Genomic DNA, 19,843 nt, shown 5'->3' on the forward strand with positions numbered 1-19,843 from the left:
CTCCCTCATTCCTGAGGGATATTTCACTGGGTACAGAATTCTGAGTTGACAGTTCTTTTCTTTCAGCACTTTAAGAAACGTGCCACTTCCTCCCGGCCTCCGTAGTTTCTGATGAAAAAACGCATGGGCATTTGAATTGTTGTTCCCTTGTAGGTCATCTTTCATTTTTCTCTGGCTGCTTTCAAGATGTCTGTTAGTTTTCAACAGTTTTCAATGTATCTAGGCTTGGATTTCCTGGTTTATCCTGTTTCAGCTTCACTCAGCTTACTTGGGAGGTTTTTAGCCATCATTTCTGCACGTTTTTAAAGCACTACACTCTTCCTCTTCTCCTTCTAGGACTCCTATAACACAACCCGGAAACTTTTTCTTCAGCCCTTTTTTCTCTCTGTTCAGACTGGATGATTTGTATTGATTGTCTTTATTTTGTCATCTTCAATCTTCTATTGAGTCTATCCAGGAAGGTTTTTTTAATTTCAGTCGGAGTATTTTTCAGTTCTAATATTTTCATTTAGTTCTCCTATCATCTGTTTCTCTACTGATAATTTCTATTTCGATGCTTATTTCAGGAGGGTGAGTTCTCGTTTGAACTTTTCCATTATAGCTTCCGTCAAGCCTGTGAGGGCAGCTACTGATTTTCTTTTTCCATGAGAGCCATTTTCATGGTTTTCATGTGCTGAGTAACTTGGGATTGAACCTTAGGCATCTGAATATTACATGATGAGACATGACCAAGTCCTGTGGAGAATGCTGGTATTTTTGTTTTAGCAAGTAACCAGCCTATCTAGGCTCAGGCCCCAAGTCCTGTGGGTGTTGGTTCCAACGTCAGTTCAGTCTTCAAAGCTCTGGCAGTGCTATTTGGACCTGTCCCATGTGTACACCATCTTGTCGTCAGTCTGAGACCCGAGGAGGGGTCTGCCCGTCAGGCCAGTCTCAAGGGTGCTTGGTAGGCTAATCAGGGTCAGCTCCACGGGGGGACGTGTGGACAAGGGAGCAGGTTGGGGAAAGCCGGGGAGTTACAGAACGTGTATAACATTATGCCATGTTTGCGCACAAAAAAAAGAGAAAGTGTGTATGTACCTCCAAGTGCCTGGAAAAAAGGTCTGGAAGTTTACACACCAAACTTAACACTGGTTTCCTCTAAGGAGGGGTGTAGAATTTTGGTGAGGGGGTGGTACTGAAAGGGACCTGCACTTTTTACTCTGTAACTTCTCTGAGTGACTTTACCCATGCCCTATCGCTTTTGTAATTTTCAAAACAATAAGAAGGTGTGAGGGAAAATGTGGCATCTAACGCAAAGTATATACACAGAACGTGTCTTTTCCTGGAAGCATCTAACGTGTCTTGTTAAACATTTATCTAATGAAAAATCCATTTAGGGGTCAATGTGATCACCCACTTTCTTCAACCATTTATGTGCTAATGAGAGTTATTTTCCACAAAACAGAAGTTTCAGCCTGTAACATTAATGAACTTTATTCACATTTTTCCAAGTAACTGCAATATTCAATACAAGCGAAAAGCAATACATAGTTCTTAGAAAACACAGCCCCAAATTCCCACTGCCTGAGCCTTGTGATGGTAAGTGCCCAGCCTTTGTTCTTCAGAATGTTAAAGTGAATGCAGTGCTCAAAATAAATATACAATAACAACACAGGGAGACTGTTCTTAAATACAGTTTTGCTAATTATAAAAGAAATCCAAAAAGAGGCCTCTACTGTCTTCACTCAGGTGTCCTGACTTTCAAAATGGAAATAAGTAATAAGACGAGCCGCTTTTCCCCCTCTCACACTAGCAGGCTGGAAGGGAGCAAATCTGGACCCAAAACCTAGACGTCACTCCTTGCACAGAATTTGGTATTAAGCACACACCTTACATTGAAGAGCTCCCTATTCATCCTATTGTACAAAATCCATTTCAAATACAAGGTCACACTTTTAGGATCACTTTTTAAATATAATTTAGCTGATCACAAGACTACAGTAAGAACCTTATAAGTCAGGCATTGACAGTTTGATCCCAAACCAACTACAGAATCAGACTGTGTAAATATTAGCACCATTTTTTATCTAGTCCAGTGAAATGTAAAACTATCCACTAAACTATTTTCTACTGAAGGAGTCAACAAGGAAAGTTGTTTTTACTTCTAACATGTGCTTGGCCTCTCTCCCTCTTTGCCAATAATACGTTTGAACACTTTATCAAGTACTAACCTTCCGTTGATAAAGTTTACGCCCAGCACAGCCTTAGAACTCAAAAGCCACCTTTCTTTTGTGCAGTTCAGATGGTTGAGTTTATGTGACCCAGTATACATACACACCTTTCAGGTTACTAGCAATTTACATTTGATGAATCAGTGACAAAGCTATTTCATAAGAAGCACCACAAACGTGTGCTCACGACAAGTTAATTCAGATAACCTATGCCCTATTTTACTTTCAGTAAACTTGAAAAAATGTATATAAGTGCGTGGAAATTTTCTGACGGTAGGGGAGTGCAAGCATTTTGACACCTCCTAAATAAGAGTGATCTTTTAGGTTTTAAAAGCAAGGAAACGGACAGAGTCCTGTTTAGTTCTCACTCACCTGGGTCCAGTAGAGGCATTCAGGTGTTACTCAATATTCTATTATTGCTTTTAATCAAAGTAACACAGAAAACATGTTTATGGCAAATTGTTTTAATTAAGAACTTAAAACCAAAATTTTAAAAAGAGTCTTATGTAGCAATTATTTTATTCTATATTTTAAATATCACTGGATTCTCAGTTTCAAACTTTGCAACATGATAGGTCATTTTAAACTACCTTGACGTCTTATAGGTTGTCCAAAGAAATGGGAACATGATCACAACATCAGTTCCTAGAATGAGAAGGAAAAAGGACATCAAATTGTTACAACTTAAAAAATTTGGGGGGCTTTCCTGGTGGCACAGTGGTTGAGAGTCCGCCTGCCGATGCAGGGGACACGGGTTCGTGCCCCGGTCCGGGAGGATCCCACATGCCACGGAGCGGCTGGGCCCGTGAGCCATGGCCGCTGAGCCTGCGCGTCCGGAGCCTGTGCTCCGCAACGGGAGAGGCCAATTTTGTAGGCTTAAAAGATAATCTTTACCCCTAAAGAGAGAGAAAAGTAAAGAAACCCTAACCAACTAATGACTTGGACATAGGAAGGGAAATCACAAGTACTTCATATTGACTCATTCATTGTTCATGCACATTAAAAGTACTTTAAAAATTTTATTCATTTGTCCTCTACTTAAAAATGGGGAAAAATTGGCCAGCATTGCCCTCTAGGTTCTTCCAGATCTGCATCTGGAGTTTGCGGTAATAAGTAAGCACATTGAATATGAGTCTGTTTTCTAAAGGAGAGAGTCTGGCTTGCTCAGAGCCTCGAAGGGTCGGGTTTCTAAGACAGTCCATCAGTGTGGACCCGAGCTACTCCCCTCGGCCTCTTCCTAAGATTGTCAGCTGCAACGGGAATGGAACGCCAGAGCCGGTGGTTGAAACCGAACATGCAGGAAGTGATTTTAAAGAAACAGTTTCCACCATCACGACGCCACAGGAATTTCATCTTCAGGTACCTGCAGTGTTTAAGGACTATAATAACAGCAAGATTCACCAGAATCACTAGCGAGGTTGTTTTGGACAACACACAGACCTTCTTCGTACTAAATATACATCGCAGTGACCGGGAGAGCTCACGATGTATTCACCTAAAAACAATGCAAATATTTTAAAAGGTTTTTTTTTTAAAAAAAAAGCTCATGATTTTCAGTATGAGTTTGCAAACCTTAATACAGTGATGTAAGATGATACTGTGTGAAGACTTTACATGAAATAAAACGCTTGTGTTCTAAAAACTGACCGTAATACTTCAAAGACCCAGAGTAAAACTGTCAAGGAGATGCTCAAACTCACATCAAACACCAGATTTTCATTCACATCTGCACGTGCTAAGCTGGCCAAGTACTTCCTTCTCTCCTAGGAGGAGTTCACCATTCATCCTTCCTGCAGGTTCCTGTCTCTCCTGGATGGAAAGCAGTGTTTCTCAAAACCACTTTCTACCACGAAAGCAAATGTACTAGAGAGAAGGAGCACTTCGTTTACACACATCTCTGCCCACGCACACGCCAGCGTCCGCTCGCGTTAGGTCCTACACAAGACCTACCGGCTAGGAACCTCGGAGGAAGGTATTTCAACCAAAAGTCTGAACGGTGTACATCATCAAGGCTTTGCTACTGGGGAGTTCTATGGAGGAGAAAGTAGGGGTGGTCCACATCTCTAATGGGTATCTTAAAATCTGGCCCCATCCCCAACGAGCAGGACAGTTACATTCTAAATGTCACTGCCAAGCTATCAGAAAGGAGGCAAAGGTCCACAGTGCATGTGTGTCAGAAGGCCAGACTGCAAGCAAGTGAACGGTACCCATTATGCGTTCTTAAAAAATCTCACAATAAAAAGGGACAGTCTTTGACTCAAAAGAAACCAGTACTACTTCTAAACACACTGCACTGGTACTTTGCGTACTGGAATGCACCTGAACTATTAAACTATTAATAAGTGCCTAGATGACAATTTAAAGAGAAAAGATGACCCTCACCCAGCCCAATAATTCTTAAATATCACGGTCCACGTGAAGTGGTGCTGAACTGAAATGCAAAAGAAAGTGAACTGTTAGGAACTACCAAAGCTCTACTTTCACTATACGTGGAATCAGTACTAGCGTTGAAACTCACTTTTAACGTGATATTCTTTCACAAAGAAATCTACACAGAAGGAAAATGAGTCTTCTGCTGCAAGCTGGCGTGATCTTACCAGCTACGGAATCTCAGAAGTCGTTCACAACAGGAGCAACATGGGCTCCACCTAAACTGAGGGAAGATACTGAAGTTAAGAATCTGTAAGCCATTTAAAGGCATTTGGTGTCAGTATCTTAAAAGCTTAAGATGCTTTAAAACAAAACCCTTATAAGAGTATCAAAGATTTAGGGAATTCTCATAAATAACCAAATGTCTATGGCTTTCAACTGTCACCCTACTGCTGAGGTAGGTGACCAGGATTCATCAAAAGAGACAATCCTTTGGAAATTCCCTAAGAAAAATCTTGCATAATCAGTTGGTTTCTTAAACCTGTGTCCAGTTTCTTTTGACGGCTTTTGTTTTGTTTTTTCCTTTCTTTCATCTACACTTTTTAAAAGAGGTTGTCTGAGCAACTGTCCCTCCCCTCAAGCTCTGGCGGAGTAGCATCTCATATACTCCGTCATCCACGGGTTCTCCGACGAGGCAGGCTTGACCCGCCTGTTTTTGTCCACGTCGGCGGAGTGAGCCCGCTGCCTCTGAGCCGCCAGCCGCCTCTTCTCCACCTGCCTTCTGCTCTTGGCTCGCAACGCCGATTCATGAATCTAAGGGAGTCAGAATAAACGGACACTCACTCAGGTGGCTTTGGCGCTAATTTTCCAGAACATTTACAATGAAGCTTCCCCCACGTCACCTGGAGCAGGGCAGAGGCAAGCCAGACTCACCATGTTCAGGACTTCTGTGTATAAAGGCTTCTCCAGAAGAGCCACTGCCCTGGATTCTGTCTTACCCATCGTCAGCAATAAAGAAACTAGGCAACGGAAAATGACCACCGGACTAAATTTCAGATATAAATGGTAAGCAACTAATCTGCAGGTGCCTCGAGAAACTGGCTCTGGAATATTACTGGAACTCCTTAGCATTAAGCATGGGTCAGTATTCCATTGAAGGAATTTAAATGTTTTACAGGGACTTCCCTGGTGGCGCAGTGGTTAGGAATCCACCTGCCAATGCAGGGGACACGGGTTCGAGCCCTGGTCTGGGAAGATCCCACATGCCGCGGAGCAGCTAAGCCCGTGAGCCATGGCCGCTGAGCCTGCGCTCTAGAGCCTGTGAGCCACAGCTACTGAGCCCATGCACCGCAACTACTGACGCCCGCGTGCCTAGAGCCCGTGCTCCACAACAAGAGAAGCCACCGCAATGAGAAGCCCGTGCACTGCAACGAAGAGTAGCCCCCACTCGCCGCAACTGGAGAAAGCCCACGCGCAGCAGCGAAGACCCAATGCAGCCAAAAAATAAATTAAAAAATAAATACTTACAAAATAAATAATGTCTTACAGCAAAATACTAACAAATCTCAAAGGATTTTACCAGCTAAGACGTTTAATGAACCCTGTTCAACTTAATCCCACCGGGTTGCCAGAGGACAGCTCTGTTGTCTCAAATATCACTCTAAACGGCACCATCTGCTAGGGCTCAGAAGTCTGTTCGGTGAACAGTGGATCCTGGTATTTAACCAGAATTCAAACAGCCTGAACTTTCTGCTGCTTTTCATTCCCTCTTTGCTTTGGGCTGGAGTGACAGTGTTAGTGCTAACACAGTCATTGCTTTGTGGCTCCACACGTGAGGCCCCCTCATCTGCCGTGTCCTCAGGCCTTCACACAGGGACACTCCAGGGCTGAGTCCGAGGAGAACCAGACCTCCGGGGGATGGATGAGCAGGGGAAACGCAATCACTCTAATTTAATCCAAAGAGAAAACGAGAGTCTAGAGAGATGTCGAGAATGCAGGAGATGTGATCTAACAGACAGACAGTAACAAAGAGGTCAAGGGGATGGATACCAGTTATCAAGGCTGATGGAGCAGGGGCCTCCCAGGAGGCCAGAGGCAAATCTAGACGGGCAGCCGCCAGCCCTGCCCATGCCCCTCGGCTGCACCTCCTGGCCCCCCAAGAACTTGAGAACCCCGAGTCCTGGCACTTCTCCACCTGGCTCGGTGTCGGTAAACCCTTCCAGGTACCAGCAAAACCCCCTGACCTCCAGGCAGCTAACATCCTGCATCCTGTTTGCAAATCAGATGCCCAGTTCTAGGCTTTCCTTGGGCCACCTAAGACCTACCATGTCCCAAAGCATCACAGTGACCACAGGGTATGACAGCCAATGACAGAAACGAGGCCATCCCCCATCCTGCAGGGGGAAAGCAGAGAAGCCCGTTCGCTGGCACCCACCTCATGCACGGGGGCAGAAGCACAGACGTTGTGAGTTTTCTGGCTCCCTGTATCCGTCTGCTTTTCTCCCCACCCATAAAGGGCAAACGGGTGCTTAGGCTCTTTTATTTTAGTTGATGACCTTTGAGGACTCTTGACCGCTCTCCTACTTCCTCTGGCAGGTAAGGCACTTGGTGGTGGCTGAGGTTCGGTACTGCTGGGTAATTTGTCAGGCTCTCTGGTCCTGATCTGTCGTTCAGGTTTTTCTTTTATGTCTTTCACTGGCAGTGCTTTTTGGAAAAGGAGATAAAACAAGATGAATGCTTTAAATTCCGGTTTACATATAATTACATATGATTTAAATATTTGGGATGAAAAATTCATAATGCTTAATAAAGTCAGTAACTTTTTCACTTATAGCTCAATTCACAAGTTTCACTTAAAACGGAAGGACAGAAACACGTTAGTATAATAATTTTCAGTCCATCCCATTTTAACATCAACAATAAATACACCAAGATTGAACCGAGCCTATTCAAAAGTTACAACTGTCACTCGCATTCTGAGATTAAGCATCTTAATTAAATACTAAAAGCTAGACAGCAGCTCGGCCTAATGGCTTTCCCCAGGAAAAGTCCAATCATCTTATCGTCTTGCTTCAGGGGCAGATCTGGACCTGTGACAATCATTCAACAGCTGCAAAAGGTTCGTCTTCAAATTACTCAACTGGAGCTCCAGGACTGCATTTCTTTGTGAAGCTCCATGATTATGGAAAACGCTCCTTAGTTTCAAAAGCCCTCCATCACAATAAGGAGGGTTTCCATAGCTACACACACACACACACACACACACACACACACACACAGCTGGGCGCCCCCAGTGTGAGCATCTGGGAAGGGGGCTCTTGTTCTTGATGTGAACCAGGGCCCCTGGTCTACACAGTCCTAAATCTCTCAGCGGGGCTGGGGAAACTCCAGTGGGGAATAGACTGCCCGCCTGAGGTGAACTCAGATACTAAGAACACAGTCCAAAACGTAACTGTTTCCCTTTTACCCTTCGTGACTTTCCATTCATTATTTTTATAAGCACTTTATGATCTTGTAAAGGTTGTATTCTTTGTGTAAACCCCTAGTGAACCTGCGTTTCATCTCAGACTAAACTTATGTGCGAATAAGAGCTCCTTGTGCATCCAGGCTCCACTTCACAGACCCCCTTGTTCACATCTGTGGGAAACCCCTCGTTTCCGAGGCTCCAGAATTTGGCTCTAGGTGATGATTTTCCAGCTTGTTATTCCCAAACCCCATTACTTTTAGGACACACCCGGGTCCCTCACCCCTTTAGTGGATCCTTCCCTGCAGACATCCATGTCCCCGTGGAAGTAGAGGTCCTCACACAAAATGCACACGTGTGAACCCTGACAGATCACCGTCATTTCTGTCTTCTGCAATGACCCTGATCTACCGAATTGTTTCATTTATTACTAAGCATTTTAGGGAGCAGACAGCCTGCGTCCGACCCTGGGGCTCAGTGCTTCGCACCCCCGTGCGCCGTATCCATAAACCCAGCCCTGTGCTGCCTGGGGGTGAGGTGAGATGCCCGCCCTCCACTGTATCACGAGAACCCAAATCCACCCATCACTCACACACACTCCTCTGAGTGATGTGTCCACACCTTGTCCGCTTCTCTTCCCTGGATGTAGGAAAAGAGGAAAGAGCCCATCAGGACCAAGACAACAGAGAGTAGAAGGGGGACGGAGGCTGGTGTAGTCAAAACACTGAGAGAGATGGGAACAACCTAAATCATCTTCATCGATTCATTTCCCTTCCTTCTCTTCCTCTAACCCACGTGGGGAGCCTGCCCAGAGAAGACAATAATGATTTGGTTCAAAGGACAAGGTAAAGCCAGCCACGAAGAGGTTAGGAAAGTGAATTCCAGAAAGAGGGACTGGCCTGTTCAACGGCCTGGACAGAAGAAAGAATATACATAGTTCAAGATGACAGGCACACAGAGAGCCTAGAGATGAACGCACGGGGCAGGGGTGGCGGGTAGCAGCGGGGAGAAAAGACTTTCTGTGCCAAACTCAGAAGTTTTATTTTTTCCTGAAAATGAAGAAGAATCACTGAAGGATTTTAGGCTGAAAAATGATGTGGTCCTATTTTCATTTCGGGAATGAGGTCTCTAGCAACGAACGTGAAGGACAGGTTAGATCAGAGTGGTGGGGACAGAAAGGACAGCTAGGGAAAGATAGCAGAGTCCGGGGAGGAGAGGGTAACCCACAGTGATGGCAGGGGCGGAGCGGTGGGAAAGACCAGAATGGCGCCCACCACACCTGGCCGGTGCTCAGAGTCACCGGGCACCTGTGAACTGCACACCGATCAGACCACAGTGCGGAGAGCCCAGCGGCACAGGGCGAGATGGACAGGGGAGCGGGCGACGGACACCGCGAGGATGCTGGCAGGCAAAGAGGAGTCTGCGTCCTCAGGGGCTGGGAGCGGCTGGTCATGCCGTCCTCCAGCAGAAGGCCGCCAAAGGATGGGGAAAGGGTGCTTGACGCCTCGGGTGTGAGATGCCCCTGGAGCCACCAAGAAGGCAGCAGCTGGACCCTTAATCCGGGGCCGAGACGAGAACGTGGAATCGGAGGGGGTCCTGAGCAGGCGGATGGGGGCCGAGGCTCAGACGGAGTGCAGGTCCCCCAGCGGGGACGCGGTGTAGGCGGTGGGAGTGAGGGGAAAGGGGGCGGAGGGCGGCCCCGGGGCTGAGCTGGCAGACGGAGCAGCCAGGGAGCCAGGGAGAGAACAGCCAGCAAAGTCGAAAAGCTTCCAGGAGAGAAGCCGGAGAAGGACTCTCAGAAAAGGATGGGGCTTCCCTGGTGGCGCAGTGGTTGAGAGTCCGCCTGCCGATGCAGGGGACGCGGGTTCGTGCCCCGGTCCGGGAAGACCCCACGTGCCGCAGAGCGGCTGGGCCCGTGAGCCATGGCCGCTGAGCCTGCGCATCCAGAGCCTGTGCTCCGCAACGGGAGAGGCCACGACAGTGAGAGGCCCGCGTACAGCAAAAAAAAAAAAAAGGAAAAGGAGAGAGCAGTGAACAGGGCCAAATACAACAGAGAGGGCGGGAGGATGCAGAAGAAAAGAGACCGGGCATTCTAGGGACAGGGGCTTACGACGCACCAGCTACTGCGTACAAAATGAATATGTGCAAGGGTGTACTGCAGGGCACAGGGAATACAGCCGACACTTTGTAACAATTATAGACTGAGCGTAACCTTTAAAACTGTGAATCACTATGTTGTACACCTGAAACTTATATAATATTTTGAATCAACTAAACCTCAACAAAAAAAAAATAGGATGGTAACTTTTATGTTAGGTGTGTTTTACCACAATTAAACATAAAGTATTCCGTTTTTGTTTTTTTTTTTAAAGGAAGACTCAGCACTGGGCAGCCAGGCTGTCTCACGGGGGATGTAGGGGAGCATGGCGGGGGGAGGGGGGGAAGCAGGTCACAGCAGGCTGCGGAGTGAAGAGTGGGGAGACCCCAATGCAGGTAATGGACCAACTCTCCTCACCACGGAGCACCAAAAGGGCTGACACTAAAAACAGCAGGGTCCACAAGCAGCCAACACGAGAAACTAAAACCCTCTCCGGAGAGCCCAGGCCTCACATTATTCTTACAGGTAATCTTCCAGACACAACGATGAGCGTCCTGGGACGATGACCAGGCACACAAGAGACAAGACAGGAAGGAAGGCCCAGCAGCAGCGAGAGACTTGGAATAATGGGATGATCACTGACCATAAGACAACCGTGTTCACGCTCTGTACTTAAAGAAAAAACAAGCTCAAAGATATCTGTAGCGGGAGACAAAAGATGGGAAACACAGAAGAGACAGAACTTACAACTATACAATTAATATTTATAAAACTCTTGAGGGCTTCCCTGGTGGCGCAGTGCTAGAGAGTCCGCCTGCCGATGCAGGGGACACGGGTTCGTTCCCCAGTCTGGAAAGATCCCACATGCCGCATAGCGGCTGGGCCCGTGAGCCATGGCCTCTAAGCCTGCGCATCCAGAGCCTGTGCTCCGCAACGGGAGAGGCCACAACAGTGAGAGGTCCGCGTATCGCAAAAAAAAAAAAAAACCTCTTGAAATACTGCCTGGTACAAGATAAGTGTATACACGTATATGTTTCAAAATCCTATTCAAAATTTTAAACAAAGACATTTCCAGACAGACAAAACGGTGTCAGCGCCAGTTACTGTGAAAAATTCTAATACCCCCTTTTCTCAGTAACTGAAAAATAAGCTCAGTCTTGATTTAGGACCATGCTGTGCAATACAAAAGCCATTAACCACATGTGGCTATTAAATACGCTTAAATTAATTAAAATTAAGTAAAAATAAATACTCAGCTCCTCAGTTACACCAATCAGAGTTCAAGTGCTCGATTCCCACGTGTGGCTCGTGGCTGCCACGCTGGATGCTGCAGACAGAGAACCCGCCCCTCATCACAGGAAGTCTGATTGAACAGATTGACTTTTTAAACTATTTGAACAACAGAATTAACATATTTGACCCAATGGGTATATACAGAACACTGCACCCAACAACTGCAGAATATACAATTTTGTCAAGCACATGTGGAACATTTACAGAAATCTACTTATCCAAGCAAGGTCATAAAGCAAATCTTAATACATTTACAAAATTGAAATCATATAGAATGTATCCTCTGACTATCATGTAATTAAGCTAGATACAACAACAAAAATAAATTACTTTTTTAAATCTCCAGTTTTGAAATTAAAAAAAATTTTTTTAATTGAAGTATAGTTGATTTACAATATTGTGTTAGTTTCAGGTGTACAGCAAAGTAATTCATATATATATATATATATATATATATATATATATATATATACACACACACACATATTTTTTTCCAGATTGTATTCCATTACAGGTTATTACAAGGTATTGAATATAGTTCCCTGTGCTATACAGGAAATCCTTGTCACTTATCTGTTTTATATATAGTAGTTTGTATCTGTTAACTCCATGCTCCTAATTTATCCCTCCCCCTAAAAACATTTCTAAATAATGTATGGGTCAAAAACAAATCATACAATTGCACAAAAATGTGAATGTACTCAATGCCACTGAGCTATACACTTAAAAATGGTTAAAACGGTAATCTCTGTTGTGTATATTTTACCACAATTTTTTTTTTTTTTTTTTTTTGCGGTACGCGGTCCTCTCACTGTTGTGGCCTGTCCCGTTGCGGAGCACATGCTCTGGACGCACAGGCTCAGCGGCCATGGCTCACGGGCCCAGCCGGTCCACGGCACGTGGGATCTTCCCGGACCGGGGCACGAACCCGCATCCCCTGCATCGGCAGGCAGACTCTCAACCACTGCGCCACCAGGGAAGCCCCTACCACAATTTTTAAAAATTAAAAAAAAAACCATTAAAAAAATGGTGATAGAGGGCATTTCTTTCTTAATCCTGTTCCTATTAGAAATGTTTCTACAGTTTCCTCATTAAACATGATACAGCTAAAGCAGTAATCAGAATGCAATGTATAGCCTTAAATCAATATATCAAAAAAAAAGGGGGGCAGGGGAAAAAAGTCAATGATAAGCATACATCTTAAAATGTTATAAAAATAAGCATTAGGGGCTTCCCTGGTTGGCACAGCGGTGAAGAATCTGCCTGCCAATGCAGGGCACATGGGTTTGAGTCCTGGCTGGGAAGATCCCACATGCTGTGGAGCAACTGAGCCCATGCGCCACAACTACTGAGCCTGCGCTCGAGAGCCCGCGAGCCACAACTGCTGAGCCCATGAGCCTAGAGCCCGTGCCCCACCACAAGAGAAACCACCAGAATGAGAAGCCCACACACCACAGCGAAGAGTAGCTCCTGCTCGCCACTAGAGAAAGCCAGCATACAGCAACAAAGACCCAATGCAGCCAAAACAAATAAATAAATTAAAAAATAAAAAACTAAAAAAAAAGTAAGCATTAAAAAATTAGAGTAAGGAAAAAAGATCATGAATTAATAAACATATAATAAAGAAAACCAACATAGCCAAGGGTTAGTTTAGGAAAAAAATTAACAGAATTCACAAACCTCTAAGACTAATAAAGAAAGTGAAAAATAAGTAAAAATAGAGCAAATGGGGTCAGCAGGCTAAATGTGCACTGGCGACACATGCATATAGTCCCTTCCTCCCAAAACCCCACTAAAGTGAAGGAAAAAAGGTATAAACCCACAGGACAAAGAGCAAGGAGGCGATGACGTCAGACAAATTTTGGAAGATGGAAAGTGACGAAGAGATAGAAGTGACTCACAGGAAGAGCAGGATGCTACTGACTCCCTGCAGGAGAAGGGCCCAGGACACAGCACAGCCCCGCAGGAATTGGCACCGAGACACCAGACTCCCCAGAAGGCCAGTGCGGCAGACTGCCTTCCCAAAGGTCCGGCATCAATCAGTGCCCCAGGGGTTCCTCTGACAGTGTAATATGAATGTGCTTCTGCTTAGAACCAGGGTCCATGCTGCTTCCCCTTGAACCTGGGCAGACTTTTATGAGCAGAGAATGGGGTGAAAGAGGTGCCACGTGGCTCCCGGCAATAAGTCATAAAGGGCAATACAGCAGGTGCCCAGCTCTCTCTCGGGAACGCTCGCCCTTGGAGGCCAGCCTGCATGTGACGAGGAGGGCCAGGCACCTGAAGATGTCACCTGCAAGCATCCTAGCAGACGGCCGCAGTCCGACGCAGCAGAGACAAGGCACGTCCTGTGCCTGGGGCCAAATTCCAACCCACAGAAACCATGAGCAACAACAGAGTGAGAACTGGAGTCTGAAGCACTAGTTTCCAGGGTAATCCTGTTGGGCAGCAATGCATACTTCTCCAACAGTCCTTCCTCTGCTCCTCTGGCCAGGCGACCGCCCTGCCCCCGCCCCAGAATGCAGGTGCCTTACAGCCTGGAGAGGGACGACTGGAGGGCACCAGGCACAGCGGAAGTAAGGGGGCACCTTCCTGAGAACAGGATGACGTGGTAAAGAACGGGATCCCTCCTCCCTTCCCCCAACTCTGCTGCCGGATGCTGAGAGCCAGGCTTGTGCCCGCCCAGGCAGAAGGCTGGATGAGCACTGAGAAGCTGACACTAGAGAAACGGGCAGGTACTGACCTTGGCAGCCACCAGAGAAACAGCAGGGTCCTCCTGCAATTATGGTCACAAGCTCCCCCAGGAACACAGCTCCCGAAAAGCCCTTCAAGCCTCACTCTTAAATATGGGCAGACAGGCTAAGAGCAAGCATTCAAGTACATCCTTTAATAAGAAAGAGACCAAAATATAGAGAAAAAGACTAGGCTGGGAATATAAGAGAGCGCTCAAAGGATATTTATGGCTTTGGGGTGGGGGGAGGGGGGAGTTAAAAGAAATCCAGAGAGAATAGGATGCTATTTAAAAAAATTTTTTTAAAGAACACTTGGGACAAAAAAGTAAAAGTAATCTCTTTGAAATTAAAAACTAGAATGGTAGAATTTAACATTTCTGTACAAAATTTGGAAGATAAAATTAAAGAGTTCTGGAAAACAGAACCAAAAATTCCAATATCAAAAAATTTTTAAATAAAAATGTTAGCGGTTTGATCCAGGAAGTACACCATCCAACTAAAAATAATTATAGAAAGAAAAACTGAATAGAGTGGAGGAAATTATTTTAAACAGTACTAGGAAACATCACGGAACTAAAAGAAATGTTTCCAGATTAAAAAGGCCCACCAAGTTGTCAGCCCAATGAATGAAAAATGACAGACACATAGAATTTTAGAGCACCTAGGGTGAAGAGAATGTCCCAAAACTTCCCTCCCCAAAGAAAAAAGAAGGAAAGAAAAGAAAAAGAAAGAAAGAAAAGAGGTCATGTATACAAAATAAGCATCAGAATAACATGGTACTTCTCAACAGTAAGACCTAAACCTAGGGTTCAACATAATAATGCCTTCAAATACTGAAATTTCTAACCTAGGAAGTCTCTATCTTGCCAAAATGGCAGTCCAGCCCTTGGATAAAGGCATTTTCAGACTGCAAGGTGACAAAATGCTTACTCCCCTTCAACATTTCTCCACCAAAAGGAAGGGAGACTTGAGACTTGTGAGATGGGGCCGCATAAAGGAGTTGAGCAAAAGGAATCCTCAGGCAATCAGTGAAGAGAAGCCTCAGTTTGACAGCTATGTCAGGTCTGGACAGCATAAAGTCTAAATTAAAACAGGGGAACCAAGGGTTCCACAAAAATGTCTCCAAGGAAAATAATGAAACGAACAGAACACCTAATGTGCTTGGCATATGACAAGTTTTACAGTACTACCAGACTCTTTCAGGCTGAATGAGTGACGGGATTACCAAAAACAAACAAACAAACATAAAAGTAAAGCTATGATTAACTCCAGGAAAAACATAAATAATAACCAAGAAAATGTAATCGGCATGTACTACATGAATTACCTGCAAATAACATTTACATAGCCGCGGTCATCCAAACACAGAATAGTGCTTTAATGAAACCGTCGCATAGTTAACACTGTGGGACAAAGTAGGTGCTGGTGTGTGTCTAGGGGTGGGGATGGCCAAGCTAAGATCTCGAGCTAAATCATCATAAATATACTGACGGGAAGTCAGTATATAATGTTTAAACTAAAAAAGCCAACATTAGTCTGAATGAAAAGAGTGTTGCCCACAATGCTGAAACGAAAGGTAGAGAGTTGGAAGGAGGCCCCTAGGGAGCGAGGAGCATGGCTGGTGGATGGGTCAGGATTATTTTTTCATTTTAAGCCTATTTTTAAAAAATTATGCATACGTATAACTGGTTAAAAAATAAAATTTAATTTAAAAAGGAATATGAAGAAAGGAATTGGAGACATTCTAGACCCTCTTTGAAGCATGCTGCTACGGAGAGAAGGGACTTCGCAGTGAACGAGCACCTCCACCCACACCCCCTACACACAGGGAACTTCCCGACAGCTTCTTATACCCATTTCTTAAATAAGAACGAGAAGCCAAGGATCATTAGACATTTGAGAAAAGCTTCTAACAGGAAATGCAGGATGACAAGCAAAAGAAACAAATGCAGGGAGACGGAGGGGAAACAGACTGTGCTGAAGAAACACGCAAGAAGAAAGTGGACAAAAAACTCCTAGCGATATTCTCAGCAAGGTAAGAGAGGATACTATGTGCACGAATCAAGAACAAAATACTATTTTTTTTAAAGAGGAATAAAGAGAGGGAGGGAAGGAAGGGAGGGAGGAAAACCTAGAAAACAATTCAACAGCTCTCACATTAAAAAATAAATAGGATCCCACAAATGAAAAATGTAATCAAAGAGTTGGAAGATGAGGTTGAGAATACTGCCCAGAAAAACAGAAGAAAAAGACAGATGGAATGGGGGCCGGGGTAGAAAATTATAGGATACATTTGTGAAGTCTGACATCCAACTAAGGAGTTCAAAAAGAACGGAACAGAAAAAAAATAAAATAAATAGAAATGAGAAAACAATTCAAGAAAACTTCCCAGAATTACAAAACATGAGTTTGACTGCAAGGACCCATGAAAGCACATTGCAGGAAAACAGGCCTGGATCGGGGAAACTTTTCAGAACACAGAGGACAAAGAGAAGACCTGAAAAGCCTCCCGAGGCGGGGAACGTGTTATCAACAAAGAATGACACGGAAGTGTAATGGCAACATCAGAAGTTCCAACACTGGACAGCAATGCCTCCAGATTTTTTAGAGACAATTACTTCTAACCTAGACTTTCATGCCCAGCCACAAACTACTGAATAGTGAGGGTAGAATCTTTTGACATGCAAGGTCTCAGAAAGTTAAGCCTCTCACACACTCTTTCTCAGGAAGGTACTAGAAGATAATCTTTGTCAGGAGAGGGTAAACCAAGAAAGAAGACCATGTGAGAGCCACACAACAGAGGGTCCTACCCAAGAGAGAAGCCAGGGAGACCCTGCAGCGGTGGCCAAGGGCCATCCCAAGATGCAACCAGGCCAGATGAAAGTAGGTCAGAGGCCCCGGGAGGGACGTCTTAAGATGGGGAGGGTGACAGTGAACCTGATGTGTCCGTGGTGTTGCAAAAGAAAGAAAAGGGAATCACGGCAAAAACAATATAGGGCAGCTGTGAGCCACCTTTCCACAGGCACTAACTGTGAATCTAACAAACTCTATGATGACGGTACTGAGAGGGTGGGGATAGGCCATGTGTATGGGTTAGGAGATCACTAAAAAGAATTAAAGCCAACAGATGGTGCTAAAAACTGAAAAAGATCAAGAAGTATCAATAAAAGCCATGTTACCTGGAGAAACAGAAATACACAGCAAGGCAAACCAGAGGAGTGGGAAGTGGCCGCCTAGGGAATAGGCAGGTGGGGAGGGGAGCTGCTGTAGCGGTGCTCAGCCATATAGAGCTACACGATTCTGTGCGCACACATGGCTTCAGTAAAGACAAGGGCTAAGCGCTTACGTTTTATAGAAACTCAAAAGCGTGCTCATCATTCCAGAAACTGTCCACTGAAAAACAAGGACTTTCAATCCTGCCATTCACAGGGATAGACAGGGGCTGTGACAGGCATGAGCAAACCAAAAGATCCTGGGATTGGGAGTCCTGAAAGCAGAAACATCCTTTCTTCTCCTGGATGCCTAAACCAGAAATATTAGCAGAGAAAAAGTAACTACCTTAGCCACTGGGAGGATTTAGTGTCTCTAAGGAAATCAAAATAATCACGAACTCTTGCAAACACAGACCCCATCCATACTACAGTGCTGTCTAAAGACCGCATTTATATACGCATGGAAATAGCTGACAGCTCTTTTGCAAACAATGAAGGGGGAGAGGCGGGGAGAGAAAAGCCCATTCAGTCTGATAAAGTACATCTCATAACTGAGCTGGTAGGTCAGTGCCCCCTTACCCTCTCCACCTTCTGTTATGCGAACTTCTAGCAAAGGTTAGGAATGGGTGGGAATTCACAAGTAACCTGAGGATGGAGGGGCAGCTCTGCCACCGGCCACCGGTGATGAACTGAGGGTAGCTGAAAACAGTATAACAGGACTCAATTTCCTCTCCTGCTCAGCATCTCACAGAGAAGCTAGGATGAGAGTCTGACTGAGTACCACTTGCAATTTGGCAAACAAAAATAAAATCACTGATCATGTATCCTGAGTTTCATCTATAAAACTCAGATGAAAGCTGTGGTCCCATCTCTTAGAATTGTTTTGAACGTTGAATGAGAAAATATATATTCTAAGATCAGTGACTGGATGCATGACAAGCTCTCAGTACGTTTTAGTTATTTTGCTCACCAGAGCCTCTTTAAAACTGAGCGACGCCGGGTGGTGCCTGGCCCACGTTAGAGTATCAGGAAGAAACCGGGAGTTCCTCCAGGATGTATCTGGGGCATCCATTCAACTTGGCCCCTAGCACCAGTGACCAGCTAGCCCGCCTCACACGCCGAGAGTTCCCCCAGCTCTGCGCTCCTCCGGGCAGGAGAGAAGGCGCGGGGCCCCGGCAGCAACTGCAGATGCACCGCCCCCAAGAGCCATTTTCCAGCTGCCTCTCCTCCCGCTCACAGCAGCAGCCGGAGGAGGGGTGGCGAGAAGCGGAGGGAGCCAGGCACTTACAAGGATTATCTCCCACCAGCCGGGAGTTACGCAACAGTCTGCGTAAACAAATGCAAAATATTCCTTAGGGACAGCGCGGCGAGGTCAGGGAGTTAACACAGAAAACAACGGCCCCATTCAAAAGACGGAGCGCTTAGCTCAGTGGTTCCTAACCTCTGGCGGTCACCTTCGAGAATCTGATGAAAGCTGGGCGCCTCTCATAAACAAACGGGCGCTCAGAAATAAACAGATGGGAGTTCAGTGGTCCAGAGGCCACCAAGGCCAGCGGATGAAGATCCGGGGACTTCGCCAGGGACACGTCAAAGGCGTTCACATTGGGCTCAACCCAGAGCCACCTCATTACGGAATAAAGGGTGGGAGGGCGGAGGCGGGGCAGCCACCTTCATTATTTTGTCAAGGGAGGCGCATTCTCCGCCTACCCAAAATACCTAGATTAAATAAAATCAAGGAAGCGCCTGCTCTGAGCGCTGCGACAAACAGCTGGGCGGTTCAGAGGAGACCCAAGAGCAAATCCAGTCCCGCGAGCGGGGCCCTCCCCGGCCAGGTACCTGGCAGCGCCGAGTCCTCCGCGGCCTCCGCGTCCCTGGCCTCCGCGTCCCCCGCGGCCTCCGCGCCCCGCTCCTCCTCCGGGGCCGCGCGCGCCCGCTGCTCCGGCTCCTCGCGCGCCGCTGGCTCCACGGGCGGCGGCGGCGAGGCCGGGGCGCACTGGGGCGCGGGGGCCCCGGCGCCCGAGGACGCCGACGACGCCGAGTCGTCCGAGGCGCAGGCCGGGCCCCAGTCGTCCCACAGCCAGGGCGCGTGCGCCTGCTCCAGCAGCCGGCGGCCCAAGCGGTAGTGGAGCAGCGCGCGGTAGCACGGCCCGTACTCGTCCCAGCGCGGCTCCTGGTAGCGCTTCATGTACTCGCTCTTCACGCCGCTCCCCGGGGACATGGTGCCTCCCGCCGGCCCCGAGTGCCCGCCGTTCCGCGCCGCGCTGTCGCCTACGGAACCCGCGGCACGACACAGAGGCGCGCCCCGCCCCTCCACTCGCCCGGCCCGCCGCGACGTTTAAACCCGGAGCCCCGCCCGCACGGGGCGGGACGTGGGGCCGGGAGCAAGGGCGAGGGCGGGGCGTGGGGGCGGGCACGGCGGGGGCGGGACGGGGCGGTGGGCGGGGCGAGGGGCGGAGGGAGCGCGCGGC

The 19,843-nt window shown here is 46.7% G+C and overlaps 2 protein-coding genes across 7 annotated transcripts in view; one reads left to right on the top strand and one right to left on the bottom strand.

Moving 5' to 3' along the window:
* Positions 1–7,692, top strand: part of RAB4A (RAB4A, member RAS oncogene family) — a 70,567-nt gene extending 62,875 nt beyond the window's left edge. The window contains exon 8 of the mRNA XM_029244773.1: positions 7,656–7,692. The gene's annotated coding sequence lies outside the window, so the exon portion shown is untranslated. The remainder of the gene's footprint in view (positions 1–7,655) is intronic.
* CCSAP (centriole, cilia and spindle associated protein) overlaps positions 3,217–19,843 on the bottom strand; it is a 21,905-nt gene continuing 5,278 nt past the window's right edge. Inside the window, exons 1-5 of one of the 6 annotated variants that reach the window (XR_003796970.1) lie at positions 19,212–19,749; positions 7,015–7,283; positions 4,729–5,393; positions 4,593–4,641; positions 3,217–4,019 (exon numbers count right to left, since the gene is read on the bottom strand). Coding sequence is in view for 2 of the 6 variants with exons in the window: in XM_029244771.1 (XP_029100604.1) it covers positions 6,340–6,525; positions 7,015–7,283; positions 19,212–19,593 (837 nt within the window). In the remaining 4 variants the exon portion in view is untranslated. Of the gene's footprint in view, positions 5,394–6,027; positions 6,526–7,014; positions 7,284–19,211; positions 19,750–19,843 lie in introns of those variants that run through there. The other 5 variants (XR_003796969.1, XR_003796968.1, XR_003796967.1 and 2 more) reach the window with 5 other exon arrangements.

This window comes from Monodon monoceros, unplaced genomic scaffold (genome assembly GCF_005190385.1).
Source record: "Monodon monoceros isolate NGI ecotype Baffin Bay Population unplaced genomic scaffold, NGI_Narwhal_1 Super_Scaffold_4, whole genome shotgun sequence".
NCBI lineage: Eukaryota > Metazoa > Chordata > Mammalia > Artiodactyla > Monodontidae > Monodon > Monodon monoceros.